The sequence below is a fragment of the Notamacropus eugenii genome, chromosome 3 (assembly GCF_028372415.1).
Source record: "Notamacropus eugenii isolate mMacEug1 chromosome 3, mMacEug1.pri_v2, whole genome shotgun sequence".
NCBI lineage: Eukaryota > Metazoa > Chordata > Mammalia > Diprotodontia > Macropodidae > Notamacropus > Notamacropus eugenii.
In genome coordinates this window covers 129433806-129455912 of record NC_092874.1, presented here as the reverse complement: position 1 = coordinate 129455912, position 22107 = coordinate 129433806, and the positions used below count along the sequence as shown (strand labels likewise).

General features: G+C 35.3%; 1 protein-coding gene across 3 annotated transcripts in view; it reads left to right on the top strand.

Annotated features, from left to right (window-relative positions):
* Positions 1 to 22107, top strand: part of PTPRZ1 (protein tyrosine phosphatase receptor type Z1) — a 234360-nt gene that overhangs the window by 46977 nt on the left and 165276 nt on the right. For all 3 annotated transcript variants that reach the window (XM_072652894.1, XM_072652893.1, XM_072652892.1), the window contains exon 2: positions 14757 to 14822. In XM_072652894.1, the coding sequence (XP_072508995.1) occupies positions 14757 to 14822 (66 nt within the window). The remainder of the gene's footprint in view (positions 1 to 14756; positions 14823 to 22107) is intronic.

Below are 22107 nucleotides of genomic sequence, written 5' to 3'. Positions count from 1 at the left end.
ATATCTTTTTTTTTTTTAAATGAGATTCTTATATGGGGATATTGACATTGTAAAGCAATAAGCAGGAGCAGGGGAATGTAAAATATATACTTGGATAGTAGTATTATATTTAAAAAACACTGGTTCATTCAGTCAAACATTAATTAAGCACCTATTACACATCAGGCACTATGTTAATCTCTTGGAAAACAAATTATTACTGAGTCATTTTAGTTGTGTCTGACTCTTCATGACCTCATTTGGGGTTTTTTTGGAAATGATACTGTGGTGGTTTTCCCTTTCCTTCTCCAGCTCATTTGATAAATGAGAAACTGAGGCAAAGTGAAGTGACTTAGACTGAGTCACAGAACTGGTAAGTGCTTGAGGCTGGATTTGAACTCCAGCCTGATTCCACTGCCATCTAGCTATCCTAATACAAATAAAAGAATGAAACAATCCCTGCCTTTAAAGAGTTTGTGGTTCCGTTTATTCAGAGGCAATTAAAATACTGTGGCTTTTGTTTAAATAGAAAGTCAGTTTTTGTGTTCCTGGGCTTTTATTTTAGCATGTAGATCATGGATGTTATAACCATTCACTAATTGTTGCTTTGTTGAATTTGTCCACTATTTTGATACTTACTACAGAATTGCAAAGGGCCAGTAGAACATTCTCTTAAGCACTGTGCTTCCCCTTTTTTCTCTGTCCCCTCACTCAAGATCTAGTTTTCATGGCCATATTTATCAGGAAGCATCCATTGGGTAGCAATCAATCAGCAAGCATTGATGAAGCACCTATGTGCCAGTCATCGTGCCAGGTACAGGGTGTGTAGGACAATATGACAAATACTATCAATAAAACTCTTTCTATTCAAAATAAGGTTGCCATTTATGAAATTGGTATCAGAAGATAGATTTCAGGTATGGGGAAACGTGTAGTCACCAAAATATTGGGGAGGAAGTCATGTAAGTCATGAAAGATACACATTCTGATAGGCATAATCAAATTGTTATTCATTACATATGGTATCAGTCTCCATGATCTAATGTGATTCCTTTCTAAAGAATGAATTTTTCTTGGAATAAAAGGCCACTTTAGTTGTTACAGATTTGCACCTCTATTTTAGTTCTGGTAATTTGGTTCATTCATTTAGCTACAGCTAAACTTTTAAAAATTCTCCTAAGGAGATAACTGTGGGAAAAATTTGGAAGTTACCATGCAGGATACTGCAAGATGGCTAATTGTTTTAAGGAGGCCATGCATGGTGTGTTAACCAGAGGGTAAAAAGTCAGTAGGATCCTGGTTCCAATCCAGACTTAAACAGTCTGTTAATTTGTGCACATCTTTTGACTTTCTCACAAAGCTGTAAACTTGTAGAGAAAAAGCAGAGGTTTCATTTGAGCTAATCATAAACTCCATAAATTAAAACCTCTTCACAAGTTACTTGGATTTCATTTAAAATGTAACTCTATTTGGATAGATTCTCCAAGGCCATTATCTTTGCATAAAACAGGAATATCCTAGGCCACTGTTCTAGCCAAACTTTTTTGCATCAGGCAGCACCAACCCTTAAATAGCTAGCACCATGGGAATCTTAAAAGTCTCAGACAGAGGTTATAATGAAAGCTTGTGTTATAAAGAAAAACCACATTTTTAAAAAGGAATATGATTGGCTTGTTCCATAATCAGAAGAGCTGAAGTTTAAAGGACTGACATCATTTGTGACAGAATTGGCTTAAAATAGCTAGGCTTCTTGATTCATAAGTGTCATGCGGCTTCTGAACATAGGGAATGGAGAAAGCCACCAAGAGAGAAGAGCAGGGTCATTGGACAGGAGGAAATAAGAGAGGATTGTGGGAAGAATAAAGCATAAGAATTTTAAAAAAAAAATCTTTTATTATCCAAGAAATGCTATTAACTAAATCAATGCATTCCTGGAACATCACAATTAACTGAAGATTTTCTCTTAGTGTTTGGGTGGTTTCTAATGTAACCATCAGGGGCCATCTCCAGTCATCCTGATCTGTATCAGGCCATTGGACCCAGATGGCTCTGGAGGAGAAAATGAGTCTGATGACCTTGCAAAGCCCTCCTTCACTAAAATCTAGTTCACTTGCAAGTCATGGTGTCATCTTCCTGATGTCAAGATCCTCTTTGAGAAGGAAGGACTGATAATAACAATAACAATGTAGCCACTATAAACACCTAATTGTATAATATGTACACATGTACAGTTCTGTTTGTTTTTAAATGATGTCCAATCTGAGTTCCCATTTAAAGGAAAGATGAAATCCTAGTTGCAGAGCTAGAGGAGACCTTAGACATAGCCAATTCAACTCCTTATTCTAGAGATGAAGAAATGAGGCTCAGAGATTAAGTAATTTGCCTGAGCTCACAAAAGTTGTGGCAAAGGGGAGAATTTGAACGCAAGTCTTTGACTCCAAATCCTGTTTCCACTGTACGCTACTGTTTGCTATCTAAGTGAAGTTGTATAGCAGTGGTAGCTAGGTATGGTAAAAATGAAATAATGAATTTCATCTGATATTTTATTATCAGAGTGAAAGCAAAGGGTTATGAGAAATTTATATCTATGAAGAAAATTACAAGCTAATATAAGCAAGACATATTCTTATAAATCAGCCGAAAGTTACTTTAGGCCATTCCAAAGGCACAAGATTGTTGTTGTTTTATTGGCTTCTTAAAATTTAAGAGTAGGGAATTCATAACTTCTTAATCAGCAGAATGGTTTAAAATTGTCAATAAATAATCAGTAATCACAGATTGATGAAAGATTGATAGTAGATTCTAGGAAAGAGGAAATCATAGATGCAGAGCTAGAGGAGTGTAGCTAGGACTAGTAAAGACAAGGCTTATTAATGAAAATGAACATTTAAGCATTTTATATTTTATATTGTGACAGTGAGAGTTGCTTTCTATCAGTGAGAGTTTATAGCACATACATTTAGGAAATTTAAAATAAGTTTCTAGCTTTCCATTTTCACTGGAATAGTGTAAATGGTTATGTAGATTGGTTATCCCATCATCAGAGCTTGTGTCTTTAAGTGCAACACTAGTTAAGTATCAACAAGGTTTAAAATAGTCAAGTAGAATCATCACTGCCATTTATGGCTTAACAATCAAAGTTAGGGTCATAGATTTGGAAGAGATCTCAGAAGATACCTAATCCAATCTTCAAGTCTTATAGAAGAGGAATATGAGGCTTAAAGAATCAAAATGACTTTCCCAGGGTAACACAGATAGTAATTAATAGAGATTAGGAATCAAACCCAGGCCCTCTGACTCCAAATCTAGTAGCTTTTCCAGTGCACCATGCAGTCTTTGTCCATTATTAAAATTCCACATTACTCTTTTGGATTTTGTTTCATTGTGGAAAGGTGAACTTTAATACAACATTTTAAATGAATTTAATACAATTAAAGTTGTTGTGTGGTACCTTTCCACCTAAGAGATGAATATAATTCAACATATACTATGTCCTTTATTTGTAGTATCCTTATAAAGAAAATATGTGTCTCCATTATATTGTTGTAGAAACAGGTTTAATGAAGTTAAATTAGTTGTACTAAGTCACAAAAACTGTTTCAAGAACAAGGACAATTGATTTAAGTAAGTGAAAAGAACCACAAAATGGCAACTTTTATAAGTGGTAAAAATATTACAATTCCAGTCTTGTTTTTAATCAATATTTTTATCCGTTTGAATTGGGAAAATAATCAATAGTGAAGGTTTCTTGGTGATATTTCTAAGTTTAGACAATTTTAGTGAACAATGATAAATGGATTTAGGTGGCAATGAAGTTTACAAATGGCACTGTACTTTATTGTAATAAATGGTACAAGTTAAGTTAAGAATAACAGACAATAGGCATATGGAGAAAGTTTGCTTATTACATTTCATGCTTCAAGGTGATAGTTTGTTCTTTTATATAGGTCATGAAAACTATGTGAGGCCAATGAGTTTATAGCTTGCACAATGGAAAGCAGTCAAGAGCATCTTTGTAACTTTGACCAAACTATACATTGTTCGGCACACTTAATAACAAATTAAAAATATGTGTCATAATTTTTTAACATAATGTAAAAATATTTGAGTGCCAGATTTTTATACATAGAACAAATGAATAGTTAAGCTTGGACTTCATTATCTAGAAAAAAATAACTATGGATAATAATAATATTGTTAGCTAGATCTTCCCAGAGGTAAAAGGTTCTGGGTAACTTGGTCATTTTGGCCATCTTGATTGATGGATACAGTTTGATGAATGATCTTTTTTTTTTTTCCCTGGAAACAGGTCTTTGAATATCTAAGTGATTAAAGTCATCGTCCTGCTTAACATGTGGATATGGCTGTCATTTCCCAAGTCTGATCTGAATATTACCATTACTACTTCATTTGATTCACATGTTTATTTTCCTTTGGGTCACTGAATGGTAGGGTTATTAATTTTTCTTCTGAGATACAAAATGAGAATGGGCAGTTGTGCTCCAAGCTTTTAATTAACCGATAACCAAAAATGTTTTTATCTCTGTTTTGATAGTTGTAGAATCAGTAGCATGCATCTTCAGAGCAGCAAGTTAAATACATTCCAGTTTATCTTTCAGGTGGTTATGATAGTATATTTCTTTTCTCTAGTTTCTTCCAACACTTTTTTTACTCTTTTCTTTCACCTCCCTTCTTTTTTCCCCATTTGTTTTTTCCATCTACTTTGATTTTCTTTTATTCTCCAATGCCTTTCTTATACTTTTGTTTCTAGTTGCTCATCTCTGACTTCTTTTTCATATGTAATCAGACTCTTTAGCCTAAAAAATCTATTGTGGGCATTAGGGATCAAATATTAGTGATTGGAAGAATCGCAATATTATTCAAAGTCTAACATTAAGAAGCCACTTCTGGAATCAAGGGAACAGGGCACTGAACCCACAACCTTTCCCTAAAGGGCCCTTTTGCTACGGAATCACGTATATTATTCAGCTCTAATTTTGTCCTGGGAGAACCTCACTCTAATGAGAAGGAGCTAGGCTGTCTTTCTCTTACTCCTTGGCACATTTAACCTTCCCCCCTGATTCCTTGGGAAAAAATTAGGAATAACTTAGGTGGTAGATTATGTCTAAGGTCTTCTCAGAGGAGTGGTAGAAAGGTAATCAGTGTAAAATACAAATAATGTGTGGGACAGCTGTTTGCTTCTTACACATAAAAGTAATGCTAAAAAGATTGCTCAGGTGACAGAATGATGTAAAACATGATTCAGTAATTTACAACTACTGTTGTAATATTGAGAAAGGCTTATTTTTAAATCTCATCAGAACATAAAAGTGTATTGGGTTGCTAATTAGGCATTTTACACTTCACGTTGCTGCTTGCTACAAAATCCAAATCTTCTGAGAATCTCTGATTTGGAAACTTTGCATGCCACCCATTAGCTCTGTTCCTTGGACCCAGGACTTCTAGACTTCTTGAACTCACAAGGTTGCTTTCAAGCGTGGACATACCCATGAAAGAGAATAGGAATTCAGGGGCCTAGATGACTTGATTCCATGTTCCATGTAGTCTAGAGACAGAGAGTATCACTTAGCCCATGGGAGAGTTAAACAAATAAGCAAGGTGGAAACCGTCTCTTCTTTTTAACTGATGAAACATCTAACCTGTTCTCTGATGCTATCTCAGGGTGAAGGGAGGACCAAAGGACTACCCAGGACTCAACATGTCAGACCAAAATGCCAAGTCCTTTCACAATGCTGAGTTACCACATGGCCAGAAATAGCCAGGGCATCATCATCATCTCTCACATGCCAAAAATGCTGAGTCCTACCTTATGCATATTACATAGTATGGTTCTTCTAACACAAATATATCAGCTATATGTACTCATAACATTTACTTACTAACGTAGAAAACTGCCAGTAGCCACAATGTTTTAGTTTCTACTATTTACTTTTACTCAGGATCCTTTGAACTTCACATATGCCTAATTAATGGCAATGGAAGTTATCACTGATATCATATCAACAGAGTAAATTGCAGATTTTCCATGGAAAAGATGCTGTTTGTAGAGCTACATCTTCATTTTTTTTTTTTAAGAACCAGAACTACTGTAAGTCACATCTTGAGTCTTTTTTTTTTTTTTTTTTAACGGAATGTGAATTCCTATCTGTCTTTTGGAACAGATGCCTGTGAATGGCTTTTACCAAAGAATGGTCAATGTTCTTGAAATAGGTCAGGATACATTTGGAAGACTAACTTGTTTTCTTAAAGATTCCCACACAAATCAACTCAAGTAACTTTTAGATGTGTAAAAAACAAAAACTACCAGCACAAAGAGCAGTTAACATGTTGGGAAAGAAAACAGCAGGGATGGGAAATTGGTGTTCCTTCACATATGTGTGTAGTGGTGAAGGCAGCTACACATATCTTCCTCATGAAAAACTTTTACTGATATCATTATCTATGATACGTGTGAATAAATCTATGTTATTCACTTATCAAAGTCTTGCCAAGAAGGATGAATTGGATCTTCTTTGTTTATTTGCTTTTGGTGGGAGATCAAGAAAGCTTTTAGAAAATACTACATTCACCTAGATTTCATCATGAAGCACAATTTTTCTAGTACTTCTTAATGTACTTTCTAGGTAGAAAATGACCTGTTTAAACAAAGAACTCTTTTTAAACTTTCTTATCTTAATCTTATTGATCAATCATTCCATCAACATTTAATAGGTGTCAACTGTGAGCCAGGAACTGTACTAAACATCCTAGAAAGTTTTGTTTATTAAATTACATTATAATTTGTTATCTAAATTAATGTCACTCATAGAGCATTGGGGGGAAAGAGCCTGGCCTTTAGAAAATGGCTCTTCTTTAAGCTTAGTTTTCTGAATTAATCACCAGTGGGAATTAGGGACAGATCTGATCTCATTAATTGCCTTTAATAAAAATATTCATTTCCTTTAAGTTGACTCTAGTTTTTAAAGAATCTACCATTTAACTAAATTAAATTAGTTCTACTAAATTTTACTTTACTAAATTACTAAATTTACCAAATAAAGTAAATTCCATATCAAAATAAGCTCTGATGTAACCAACTAAAGTTTTACCTCTCCCATTTTCAAATAACTTGAAAAATATCTAAATATATGTCCATAATTCTTTGGTTTAAGTTTTTTGTATGAGGAGCATATATACTGGTTGAGTTTCACATGGACAGAAAGGACATTATACTTATCTTTGTATCTCCCCTAGCACCTATCATGGTACTTTGCGTAAAGCAGCTGGCTGATAAATGGTATTTTAGTGAATAGTTTTAGCTGATAACTGTGCCAAAGGCAGTTGAAAAATAGTAGTTTTCCATTTCATCGTTTTATAAGGTTCTCTTGTTAGAAAATGGAGGGGGCAAAATCCTCCTCTCTTTCCTATGTCGCTGTTGTTTAACCCCGCATCAACTAATACCAGTGAATAATTTATTTTCACTATTTTCATACAATGTATACTACTTTGAATAGTTATTTCTATATGAAAGGCAGCATGTCTAGCTTTGGAATCAGGCACCCTTGAGTTCAAATCCCTCCTCTGATACATGTGGGCTTCGTCAAGTCACATTGGACAAGTCAGTTAATCCCCTCATGCCTCAGGCAACTCTAAGGCTATCGTTGGCATTATAGTTGCTGTTCTGCATCAGTGGAAGAGTTTTCTTACTTTGTTATGGTTGTTGTTGAATCCTTTTAAGCTTTGTCAGACTCTTTGTGACCCATTTGGGGTTTTCTTGGCCAAGATACTAGAGTGGTTTTGCCATTTTCTTCTCCAGCTCATTTTACAGATGAGGAAATTGAGGCAAACAGGTTGATGTGACTTGCCCAGGATCACACAGCTAGTAAGTGTCTGAGGGCTTCCCAAACAAAAACTACCCTGTTGTGCCACAATAGTAATCTCATTGTATTAATCACGTAGATTAATAATAATAATATTACAAAGCTTAAGGAATCATCAGGAAATAAACCCAGTGAGATAGAAGACAGTCTTGAGGCTTATGTTATACTGTCATGGTACTTTTTAAAACAGAGGAGAGACTGCCTCCACCATTTATATCTCATAACTGATGATCATTTTGTACCATATATTTTTTACAATTTAGATTAATGCTCAACTATGCGTTACCTTGAGTGATCAAATTCCATCTTGTACTGGAAGTCTTTACCTATACCTCTTAATACTAATGTTTTGGCTTTGTTAGTTATTTTCTACTTATCCATTGCAGAGCTTGCTCTCTATATGTTTGAGTCTTGTCTCCCACATTAGACTATAAGATCCTTGAGGGCAGGGAACTGTCTTTTGCCTCATTTTGTATAAGTGCCTGTCACTTAGTAGGCACTTAATCAGAGTTTGTTGATTGTTTGATTAAGTCTTCATGTGTTAGCATTGATAAATGAAGCTACATGTTTTACTCAATAAAGTTCTGTCTGTAAAAGAGTTGCTGCTATCTTTATGATATCCTGTCTCTCCAGATGCTGGTAGGAACCCAGTTCTTGAAAGCTCCTTTCTAATTTCTTTACATACCAGAAGATCAGTCATCTAAATCCATCAAATGTTATCTGGGCGTTGGGGAAATTCTGACGCAGTGTGATACTTTGAGTGGACTCATTCATGGCCTCACACCCATGGGAGTTACGCTTGGAGGTGATTTATCAGAAGGTTAACATGGGCATCTGTAATGCCCAAGCAACAGCTGCGATACTGGGGGACCCTAAAGATGAACACAGACACCTAGAGTCTATAGGCAGAGGTATGTATGGGAAAGAAGGAGGATAGATTGGCCATTTTGTAAAATTCAATTTGATGACCCAGCTCAAATCCTGTAAGTTGGCAAGAAGACTTTTCCGAGGTCTGCACCTTCCTGCTCCACCCCAGTGCCTTCCGTTTAGATTGCCCCCCATCACAGTGTATATAGCTTGTATGTACATTGTTTTATATATATATATATATATATAGATAGATAGATAGATAGATAGATAGATAGATAGATATAGATAGATAGATATAGATATAGATATAGATATAGATATAGATATATGCTGTGTCCCCCATTAGAATATGAGTAGGGCATGTTCTTGCACGTGTGCACACATGTATGTGTGCTTAGTGCCTGTCATACAGTAAATGTTTAATAAATGCTTTTTGACTTGACTGGATGAAGAATTTAACCATATCCTAGAGATTATTCTCTATTAAACATTTCTTCATAGCTCTAAGAATCTATCTCCCCATCTTAGAAGAGCTAAGAATAATTGTTTTATATTTTTTGAGAGATCTCCAGCAATGCCAGATCCACAGAAACTGATGAAGAAACTGCATTGTTGAACAGAATAAAGCAAGAGGCTTTTATGTGTGCTTCTGGTTAGAAGACAGATATGATTCTTAATCATTTTTAGAAGTGTGCAATCATATTATTTTTTTAATTGAAATTAGCACCCAATCTGAAGTTGTTTTTTTTTTTAAGCAAGCAAACTGTTCAAATGTTTCATTTTGCTGTTTATTTACTTCTTTCATGGGTTTTGTTTTCCAGAACAAAAATGTTATTTCCACTAAATGAAAGAACTGAAATGTGGTTACTGTTTCTAGAAATACTTGTTTATCACGTGAATTTTCAGAAAACATTCTATTTTCTGAAAAGCAAGTACAGTAGTCTTTCTTTCCCCTATCTGTTCATGCCAAAAATGATATGGGTTATATCAACTGCAGTTGAGTGCTTGCTTAGCAAAGAAACTAACTGCATGTCCGATGGATAGGCCATGGCCCCGCAATTCATCCGGGGAAACCTGAGTTTTATTTACAGGCTTTCTTTGGACTTGGAGAATGACCTTGGGAAGCTTGTTGACTTAGAGCCTAGTAAGGATCTTGAATAAATATTTCACAACAAGCATAAGATTAAAAAAAAGGAGAGATTATTATATCTTAGTATTATGCATTATTTTGAAATTGTTAACCAATTGTGGAGAAATTTTTCAACTACAAAAAAAATGTTGACTTTGCTGCAGTAATAGAGATCTAAGAAAAATACAAACAATACTGAGTTGAACTGGAGTTTGATAAATTGGATAATTTTGTTGTAACCCAAATGAGTTTCTCTTAATTATGCAAAGAGATTGTGGAAAGAATTTCAAGGCCACTTGTTAAAGAAACAACAGAATTTTACTTAGAAGCATCTTTTCTTTGTAGTTAATTAATATTAGGATACTGTCACACATTGTGCACACTTGTTCTGAAATATAATATTCATCTTGAGAATTATACAATTATAATGTAATTTTTACATAGATAGTTTTAATTTTTAAGGACCTAAGTTGGTCATATTCATCATATAGAAATCTAAAACATTTAAAAATACTGTATCTGCTAACATAGAACTATATAACTACAGCCTGAAAGGTGATTTTTTTTAAGAACTTCATATTAAGTCAAAAATAAATCTAATTTATCTTTATTTGTCATGAAATTAGAAGAGATAATAATGCAAATGCTACTCTGTTTTTGGAGTAATAGCATTAAAAGAGTACAGGAAACGTGTCTGTGACATCAAGACATAGGATTATATACTTCCCAGCTAGCTGTATGTTAAATTTATGGCTGTTTCCTGAAATATTGCTTTAATACCTCAGAAATGAATTATTTTAAATGGGGAAAAAACTAGAAGACTAAAGAAGCCCTAATTTTGTCGCTGAAAAAACCAAAAGAACATTTGGCATATGGTTTTTATTTTTTTGCAGAAAATTGTGAATTTTGTATTTGGTAAATGGCTGGTTTTCAAATGTGCATACATTTTAATAGTTCTTTCTTACTTGCATGGGATTTACGGGTTTTCAAAGTATATAATGCAACAAAAAAGTGAATCTTGCTTCTTTTTTTCTTGTTCATTGAAGCTATCACTACTCATCTATCAGACCTCTAAGAGGAATTTTAAAAGTGAGGGTACTCTCTCACGCCCAGGACCTATATAATTAACATATGAATGCCCAGTGGATTGTCTGAAGTAACAATTAAGAGAACAATACACAAAGGAAGAAAGTGAAGATAGCAGCCAACACCTGGGACCTCTGTATTTTAAAAGCTTTCTTAATAAAAGTAATTAAAAGAAAAAGCGCAAATGCTCATTGTCAGATGCCATGTAAAGCTGAACTCTGTCAGCATTTGCCATTCGGCTTTGAAGGTCTTGTTCTCTGCATGACTAAAGCAGGAGCTGACTTTCAGTTATTCCTGTAACATGTAGTCTTTATGTAAAATCAGCAAAATGTGTCAGCTGAGAGAAAATCTCTTCAAAATGTGGGAAAATGATAATTTTTTTCAAAATTAATTTCAAAACTTTAAACACTTTCCTGTCTTTTCAACAGTTTACCCAGTGACCAGTTTACATTTTTATAGAGAAAAAAATATACATACACACATGCACACACACACACGCACATACACACACGCACATACACACACACACACACGAAGCCTAGTCAACCCAGGGTGCTTAGTTCTTTGTGGTGAGCTTCCCGTCCAAAATAAGGGGAACCATTTTAATGACTGTGGATCTCGGGTTTTGTTGCTAAGAATATCTTTATAAAATATCCTGCCCTGCCAAAGTACATTGGGAAACAGTGTTTGCATTTATCTCTTATTGATTTTTCACATTTCCAGAGCTCCTGTTCCTTCCTTCTCAGCAGAGAACAAAAGTGATCTGAGTCTTTCCTCTCAACCTCCCTCCCTTTATTCCTCTAACCACCTCAGCACCTTTATCTAGTGTCCTCTTCCTCCTTCTCTTTAGTAAGAAGAAAATTTATTCCTCTTTCTTGCTAAAAAGAGTTTTAAGTTCACTTCTTAATTCTTTGTTTAGACAAACATCTCATCTCTTGTGAACTTTTAATAAATCTCTCTCTACTGTCTTTTCTCTCAAACTTCAGACATGTTTAGGTGTCTTCCATGTCCCCAGTCCTAAAATCAATCAGTCTTCTCCAGAGCCTGCTACTGCCCTCAAGCCATCATGCTATCTCTCCTGAACTTTAATGCCAAATTCTTAGAGGGCATTTTGTATTAATAGTAATTTCTAATTCACACCCATCCACTTACTACTACAGTCTGATTTCCCTCTCTGATTTGCTAACCAAGCATAGAATCATAGATTTTCAGCTTGAAGCAAACCCCTTCATTTTAGAGATGAGGAGTCTGCACAGGTAGTAAGCATCCTAAGAGTTTTTTGAGACCAGATCCTTAGGTTCCAGAGCCACTGTTCTTTTCCACTATACCTCAAATCCAATTATTTTTCTGTGTTTCTCATCTTTTCTTCAATTATTCTAAACTTGAGAGGCAGCAAGGGATGAGGATGGAGAGCTGTCCTCCAACCAGGATGGCTTGTGTTCAAATCCCAACTGACACATGCTGACTGTATGGCCCTGGGCAATTCACTTAATCTCTCAGTGCTCTAGGCAACTCTCTAAGACTGTAATTTGTTGAAGAATGTGCCAGATTGCATGGTATATCTCTCCAGGGGATATCCTTCTGTCAGCGAAATCGTAGGTCCAGCCTAAGGCTGCTAGTTGGTACAGAATAGAGCACAATACCTGGAATCAGGAAGATGTGAGTTCAGATCTTGCTATATGATCCCAGGCAAATTACTCAACCTCCCTCCATCTCCTCATCTGAAAAATGGGGATAATAAGAAAGCCTACCTCATGATTGTTGTAAGGATCAAATGAAGATATGCAAAGTGCTTTGTGATCCTCAAAGTGATACATCATCTTCATCCCTTTTCTAAACTTGCCATCTATAAAAATAAAACTTTCAGATACGTAAATAAAAGTAGAAAATTATTTACGTAACATAGTAAACTCTACTAGTAACATGTTGAGATTTTAAAGTGCATATTAACTTTAACAAAATAATAACAAAATGTTCTATTTCTCTTCTCTACTGTGTATTTTTGGGGGGTGGTTGTTATTATTTAGCAGAGGCAGCTTGTCATAGTGGAGAAAGACTGGTTTCAGAGTCAGGAAGACCTGAGTTTTCATTCCACCCCTGACAAGTTCTGTGTGATACAGGGGCAAATCACTTAAACTCAGTGCCCCAAACAACTAACTCTCTAAGAACACAAATTTCAGAACAGTTGCTGATCTGTATTTTTAGAATGCGTTTCCTTGGAGAAATTTCTCTATGCCAATGAAATCGCCTCCCCAGACCCCCCAAGATGTTATTACTGTCTTTTTGTTATTTACCTAGTAGGAAGCGATCTGTCTGTTGTTTTGATTCTGGTTTCTTCACTCTGCATAACTTCATATTTCTTTTACTTCTTTATAGTTGTAGAGCAGTAATATTACATTTAAATGCAGATATTTGTTTCGACAAGGACCTGTTTCCAGCTTTTTGTTATTACAAATAAAACTTCTGTGAATATTTTAGTACAGATAGCCCTTTTTCTTTTAAATAATTTTCTTATGATATAGTCCTAGGAGTTCAACCACTGGTCAAAGGGTCTAAAATCTTTTGTAATTCTAAGTGCATAATTCTAGTTTGCTTTCCAAAATATTGTATCTGTTCACATCTCAACTAGCAGTAGAATAGTGTGCCTATATTGTCATATCCCTGCCAAAAGTGAATTTTATATTTTAATTATCTGCCAATTTAATGAGTGTAAAGTAGCATCTTGGAGTTGCTTTGATTTTCATTTTTCTGGTTGTTAGGAAGTTTGAACAAATTTTCAAGTGATTATTGATAATTTGTGTTTCTTTTTTCAAGAGCTACTCATTCCCTGGGAACATCCTTTGGCCAGAGTTCTTTTCTCTGGCTTGATTTTCCTTGAGCTCTGTAGCATTTGACACTGTGAACCACTTCCTTTCTGATACATTCTTATCCTTTGTCTTAAATGATACTATATGTCTGTGGTTCTCAAACGACTTTCCTGATGGTACCTTCTCATTCTTTTCTACTGCCTTTTCTTTCTCCTGGTTCTTAAAAATCGATGTTTCCCAAGGTTCTTTCCCGTGTTCAGTTCTGTTTTCCCTCTTTCTACATGTTCTTTTTTCTTTACGTGATTTCCCTGAGTGCACTCATCGTTTATTGTGAGACTTCAATAATTGTGTATACGAAGGTGACTCCCAAATTTATATATCAGTGCCCTTGGCCTCTTTCCAGAACTCTAACAACCGTCTTTCTCTCTCCAGTTGGATATCTGACTAATTTCAAATTCAACATGTGTAAAATTTCAGTAACCATCTCTCTGTCCCTCTTCTCCTACTCCCCATCTGCCTTTCCCCCTTCTGAAGAAATAGCTTCTCTTTCTCACCAACACTCCTCCAGTCAATAAATCTTTAACCTTGAAATCACATTTAATCCTTGCTCTTGCCTTCCCCATACATTTCATTAATTGCCAAGTCTTGTCATTTCTGTCACTGTGATATCTTTCATTTTGGTTCCTTCCTCCTCTCCCACTACAATGACACTCTTTTAGGTCCTCATGTCCTCTCTCCTAGACTATCGTACTCATCTTTTAATTGTTTGTTAATTGATTCGAGAACTGATTCTCTATCCATTGTGCCATATGATGAATATTAAGAGAATAATTATTCCTCAAAATTAGTTTCTGATTTTGTACAGCACTACCCATCCTCATAAATGCCAAAGTTGAATTTCACATGGGCAATCACAGATTCATATAATTTTAGAACTCTAAGAACTTAATCTTCATTTAGATTTCATCTAATGTAACCCTTTATATGATTTTTTCTTGTTTATAGATTGGGCTTATGGATACTACAGACAGCAACGAAAACTGGTGGAAGAGATTGGGTGGTCCTATTCAGGTGTGTATAATATATTCTATAATAAGTATAGCCATTTTGAAAGGTCCTTGTTTTATGTTATGTTATGTTGAATGAGGGATTTTTGATATTGAAATCTATTTTCATTTGTATCTGTAGAATAGATTGAATTTCAGATACAAACATTTTCTTATATAAATGAGACTAAATAATGTAGCTAAGCTTTTTAATTTTAATGAACAAATATTTGTGGAATACCTGTGTCAGAGGAAATGCCTATAATGCTTTCCACTGAGTCCCTGTGACTGAGTTTGTTGGAATTGGGAAATGTCTAGGGCTATTAGACTATTGATACATATTATAGACTATTGAGCAAAAAAACCCATAGAATTTAGGGTCACAAAGAGAGGTAGGAGACCACAAAGGTGGTGTACTGTATCCATTGACAGTTATGGTCACTGTATTAGTGATTCTTGCTTTTTTTAGGGGAGGCGAGCCGAAAGTGGGTGTAGTGACTGGGTTTAGCATGAAATGGCTGACGGAAAGACAAAAGGCATAAAAATGTATTTTATAAAATAAGATCAGCTTATCAGGCTGGATCAAAAGCGCAGATCTGTAAAGGCGCAGTAAACAGAAATCAAGGTCAAGATCATGGATTTAGAACTAGAAAGGACCTTGGAGGTCATAGAGTTCAAACCCCTCATTTTAATAATAATGATGATGATGAGTATCATTTATATAATACTATGTAAATAGGTACTTTACAATTATCTCATTTGATCCTCACAACTCTGGGAGGAAGATATTATTATCCACATTTTACAGATGAGGAAACTGAGGCACATTGAAACAAAGTGACTTGGCCAGGCTCATACAACCAGTTAGTGTCTGAGGCTGGGTTTGAACTCATATCTTTCTGACTCGAGTGCCAGCTAACCACTGTACCACCTAGCTGCCCCTTAATAAGTCTTCTTGACCTCAATACACTCTTATGGACTACATGAGAGTTCCTCTCAAATACAGGAAGAGAGAGAAAAAGGGAAAATGCTGTGGTTCAGCCTTATAGAATGAAATAGAATAGCCTTCCAGATGCAAATTGGCATCAGAAGGGATCCCCAGGGCTTTACACACTCAGTTATACCTGTTGGTTTATTGTCCCCATGAACTTCTTTCTCAGGTTAATGTCTGTATTCATCCTACTTCCCTACTTGACACCTAATGTGAGAATTTACATTATTGAATTGGAAGTAAGAGGGGCATTTCCAGAAAGTTGAATAAAATCAAACCTTGGAGTTGAGATGAGGGAATGTCATGTTGGAAGGGATAGTCCTGAGACTCCCAGCTGGACTAGAGGGTTTTAGCTAGGCTGTAGCTCATGATAATGTATACGTAAGATGAGGTCAGATTATGTGTACCAAATTGAGGAGTTTAAATTGTTTTCAGTGACTAATTAACGAACTTGCAAGTTAGCTCACAGCATTTTCAAGCTCATTGATCTAGTCTTAGGGGTTTATGGGAGGTTTAGGAGAACTAGTACCTCTGGTATGAGGGCTGCTCATCCACCTGCAGTATCTATCTTCACCCAACTCTCTCCTGTGACTCCAAGAAGCTGTAACCTACCCAGATACCAGTAAAATCATTTTGGCAAGTTAAATCAGCTTGAGGGTAACTGAAAGGTCTCAAATCTGTCAGTGACTTAGGGAGAGCATGTGAAGACATCCTCAGTGGAATGGGTGGATAAGAACAGTTTGTTCCAGTGGTCATGGAGGTGGCTGAAGCAGGCACTGAGGGGTGCTTAGAGCTTGGTCAGGCATCAGAGACGCCAAGGTCACACATTGCATCCTGGACCATCACCAGTCATCCTGACTTTTGTCTTGTCACTGGACTTATGACGCCCCTGGAAGAGAGAGTGAGGCTGATGACTTTGCCCAACTCTGTCTCACTTCAATCCTATTCACCCACAAGTCAAGACATCACCCCATGATGTCACTGGTTCTCTTTGAAAATGAAGTATGAACAACAGCAATCTAGTCATAATTTACTTATCTTGAGTTGTAATCCATGTGGTATATAAAGCATTAGTTCAGATTTTAAAATAGTGAGACATAGATTATTGGTTTTTCAGGTGCCCTCTTATTTTTTGAACATCTTTTTTACCCCCATGTAATTTTACCATTTGGGCAGTTATGTGGTACAGTGGATAGAGCATCAGAGCAGGAGTCAGGAGGACCTGAGTTCAAATCTCACCTCAGACACTTGACACTCACTAGCAGTCTGACCTTGGGCAAGTCACAACCCCAATTGCCTCATCCTGGGTTATCTCCAGTCATCCTGATGAATATCTGGTCACTGGATTCAGATGGCTCTGGAGGAGAAGTGAGGCTGGTGACCTGCGCAACCCTCCCTCACTCAAAACAAAGTCAAGTGCAAGTCATGTCATCGTTTCTCTGATGGCATGGTCTTCTTTGGCAATGAAGGACAAACACACACACAATTTTGCCATTTGATTTTTTTATTATTAATGTTGGGTATGTGGAGAAATTTTTCATTGCTCTATCTTGTATTCCTTACTTTATAGTCTTCAAATTAATGGGAGTTATATGGGCGTAATGTGGAAGAATTTCATCAGACAACTGTATGTTGAGTCCCGAGATCCTAAATCAGTCTAATTTTAAATATAATGAATGGTTTAGACACAGAGATGTCATTAATTCTTAATATATCTGCAAGAAACATTTCTCAGGAAAAAGCATTTGACTCTGCATTTACATTAGTTCATGGTATCACAAAATATTAAAGAGTTCAAAGGGATTTTAGACATCATTGGTGCAAATCACTTATTTTATAGTTGAGGAAATATCTTAACCATAACATGCTATATATCTTTATTACTAGCTTTATAAAATAATATTTGCTTTTATTTTATTTTAAAATAAAACCTTTTTAATAGTTAAAAAATTATTTTAATACGTTTAAGGTTAAAAGATTCCCCTGCTCTTATTCCTCACATTTGGTTAGCAAATTTATGGTCTTTTTAATCTACATTTGTTCATATTTTACGGATTTTAATTATATGTTTTTAACCTTCTTTCCAAAGTAAAACTTTGATATATTTTTAGTCTGTCCCCATATAGAGGCCTCTCCAACCTCTTCATCATTTTAACTGCCATTCTCTAGAACTTAAAAAAAGAAAGAAAGAAAGAAATATGGCTTCCGTGAGTCATAATGACCAGAAATGCATAGTGTGTAATGGATGCCTTGGGATTTTGTACAAGGGTAACATCATGCCTTCTATGGCTTAGTAAAAAAAAATAGAGTAGCATAAAGTAGCATAAAAATGTTACCTCCTTTCTCTGCAGTGTGCAGTTGCACACACTTTCAGATTGATTATTTGTTTTCATGAACTATTTTTTGTTTTCTTTCTTTTGAATATTATATTTCATGAGTGGCTTACTGGGTAGGGGAAGAAGAGCGATGTATTTGGAAGTGAAGATGATGTAAAAAATAGAAGATATCAAAATTAACATATGTATGTGTATATCTGTGTGTATATGTGTGTATATATATATATATATATATATATATATATATATATATATATATATATATATATATATATATATATATATATATATATATACACACACACAAACATACACATATATATTATCCACTAGGTATATAGACATACATATGTGTGTATAGCATTCATAGTGGATAAAAAAACTCACTTTGTTTCAAGTCCTGTCTCTGACAGGCTAGCTGTATAACCCTGGAAATTCACTTAACCTCATAGGATCCCAGGCAACTCCTCTAAGATTGTAAATTTGAAAGCAAATGGCAGTCTACACAAGTAGATTTTCTTCATTGGAAGTTCTTTATACCAATAAAATCAGTTGTCTGGCTTAGAAAAAAAGTAATGAAGTTGCCAGATTTTGGCACTGGAAGGAAATTTAGAGATCCTCTTGTCCAACTCCCGCATTTTACAGATGAGAAAATTGAGGCTATGAAGTTGAGATTTGCTCAGGTTCTGTCCTTCATATACAAAATAGCAGATGACATTAGCTATGAAATAACTCAAGTAATGAGGACTCAACCAGCCCCCATTTAGGCTGTTTATCTTCACTTTGCCTGTCACTTTACATTGTTTAATTGCATGGTATTGAAACCTAACTTCGGATTCCTTCTGGAATTTGAACTCGTTTTCAGTGTGATGAATTAGTTAGCAAATTTTTAAGTATGGACCCCAGTTGGAACAAAAACGATTGTGTCAGAAGACATGGGAAGTCTAGACCTAGCTTCAGTACCTGCTGCTCTGTGCAGTCTTTGACAAGTCCCATCAGTGTAAAACTTACAAGTGCATTAGAGGTTAACCTAAGCCCTTCTGAAGCTTGATCCTTAAGCTGCCTTCTCCTTCTACCATTCTCTAAATTAATGCCTTGTAAGGCAAGGGCAGTCTTTCAGCACTCTGTTAATTATAATTAATAACTGCAGAACAGCATCTATCTCAAAGAGGGCTGATGAATCTAATCCAAGCCATTTTTAAACACGATTATATCCAAACATCTCTGTAACACATATACTCCTACTACAGAATGTTTTACAGTAGGTTACTGCATAATTATGGTGTGTGCAGTGACAATGTAAATCTCTATGGGAGATTAGATGGATGAGGAAATGCAGGACGGATGGGGGAGGAGGAGCTAGGTGGCACCATTTTTGTTCATTTTTATGGGTTTAAAGAAAAAAAAGACTTCTCTTTAGGATGTGTGCTGTAATTATGTTCAGAAATGACTGGGCTAGACAGCCAGTTTTAAAAGTGATAATAAGTAGGTTCATGGTGATTATAGGACTGAAATGAGTAAGACGAATTTGGCATACTTGTGATAAAAGATTGGATTTGTAAGTTTTGGATCTTAGCACCAAGAATATGTTTCCTTTTCCAGGGACCTCTTTCTTTTGGAAGGTTTCAGTTAAAAAAAAACCAAACAGATGCTTCAAGCTTTATTAAATGTCTCTGATGTTCATAGCACTGTTCCAGGTAATGGAGAGACACAAATATTAAATGAGACATAATCTTCATCCTCATCGAGTTTACAGTCTAAAAATTGATTATTAATCAATTATGTATTAGCTCATCATAATTATATGTAATATGTTTATTACATAATGCAATTGAATAATTATATTGTATGTATTATATTGTATGTATTATGTATATTAATGATATATTATATTATATAATATATAATATTATGAAATATTATAACATTATATATTATGATAATAATGTAATTAGTAAATTATCTATTAATCTTAAACTTTGCCTACATAACAGCTAAATATCTCTCCAATTCTGGCTGCACACCAACTACCTGTGTCTCCAATTCTATTCAAATCATATTCATATTGGTATAGACTATCAAATGATTTGTTTTGTGATTCTTTCCTTCTAGCAAGGATTTTGACTATTCTAGGGTCAAAGAGGGACAAAGCTAGAGCTTGCTAAAAGACCTTTAACGTTTTAAGATACAAACACTGCTTAAATTACCATAAACCACTCAGTTCTGTGACTGGATGAGTCATTCTCTCTGAACCTAAGGGTTGTTGTTTTTTAAATTTTTCATCTGTAAAATGAAAGAAAAAACATTAACTCACACTTACATATCACTTTAAGAATTTACAGATTGTTTTATATACAAGAGCTTCACGCTATAAGGTTGGTACTGCTGTTATTATGATTCCTACTTTTTGCAGATAAGGAGACTGAAACTCAGAAAAAATTAAGTGACTTATCCTTGGTCACACAGCTAGTCAATGTTGAAAGCAGAATTGGAGGTCATAGCTTTATGAATCCAAGTCCAAAGCAGTTTTGCCTCTCACCAAATAACCTCTAAGGCCTCTTCTGCATCTTTATATTCTCTTTAACGTTTTAGGAATGAGGTCCCTGCTCCCTCCCCCAATTATTTAACATATCTTTCACCAGACATTAAAATAAATGGAATCTATAGCCATCACACCAATTTTTTACGAAAGGTTCATGAGCATTTTTTCAGAGAGGAAGTTTAGAATCCATATTTGCGGAGAATTCCCAGTGGAGCAATTACCTTTACCAATGCAAATGGAAAACTCATGATCTCAGAAAGGTGACTGCTATCACTTAAAATTTAGGTTTAAGTTCTTTCTAAGGTCTCCCCACAATGAGGAGAAGGGAGTAGAAAGGCACTAAATATAAAGTTTAAACAACATAATTATTTCTTCCATTCTCAAGAAATGTTTAATACAAGAGACTCACAAGGGAAACTTGACAAAGACTCAGAACAGACAGGATAGGGTAACTTTTAATTACTGCACTTCTCTCTTAGGAGTTGGATATAGAAAACTATGAAAATACGAAGCAGTTTGTAGGACTGCTGAAATGACATTTCATATTTCACCTTGGTTCTGCACTATCCAAACAGTTCCCTCCATGATCACATCTTCTGTCAAACCAAACCAGGGGTTAGCACTCATCTTCCTGACTGTGGTCTCCTTTAATGCAAAAACTCCTCTTATTGCTGGTCAGCTCCAGTTGAGGAACCTGAGTTCTCCAGACTTTTAAAACTCACAAGCTTGCTTTCAAAGTGAGGACCAAGATCAGGCTTACTTAAACCAATGCATGTGTTTTAGCTTCCATGTGACTGCAGTTGGTCATTTCTACCTGGATGAATGGAAGGTACCCTACGGAGGACATAGAGGTCAGGGTCATTCTCAGTGGGATCCCCACTAAGCTTGCCATTTCTTCTGGCTTAATTAGTGGCCAATTACTACAATATTGTAAACTATCAAAAATTTAAGACTTCTTAACACTACAATGACCAATAATGACAGCAGATTGAACCAGAATGCACGTTTATCTTCTCAGAAACACTCCTGTAATATTGTTCTAATGGATCATGCTGCTAATATAAATTGGGAAACAATGCGGTTTGGTGCTACAAACCTTTCTGTCTCATTCAGATGTATTTTTACCCAGAGAAAAAGGACTGTATTAGACCTATAGGTGTATGATGTATTTTTATACTGACTTAACTTGTCATTAATGAACTTTTACGATACCACAATGTATTCATATGGACTTGCAAAAGGAAAATCTTGGACATGCAAACCTTACCAGAACAAGCCCCACTTTTGTTCATAAAATGACAGTTAAAATGAAAAAAAAACTGATGACAGCAGAGGACTGATTAAAGTATGTTTCTTACCTCTTGACAGTAGAGAAATGGACATGGAATGTGGATATTTTTGAAAATAGAAAATCTGTGAGTTTATTTTGCCTTAATAAGCT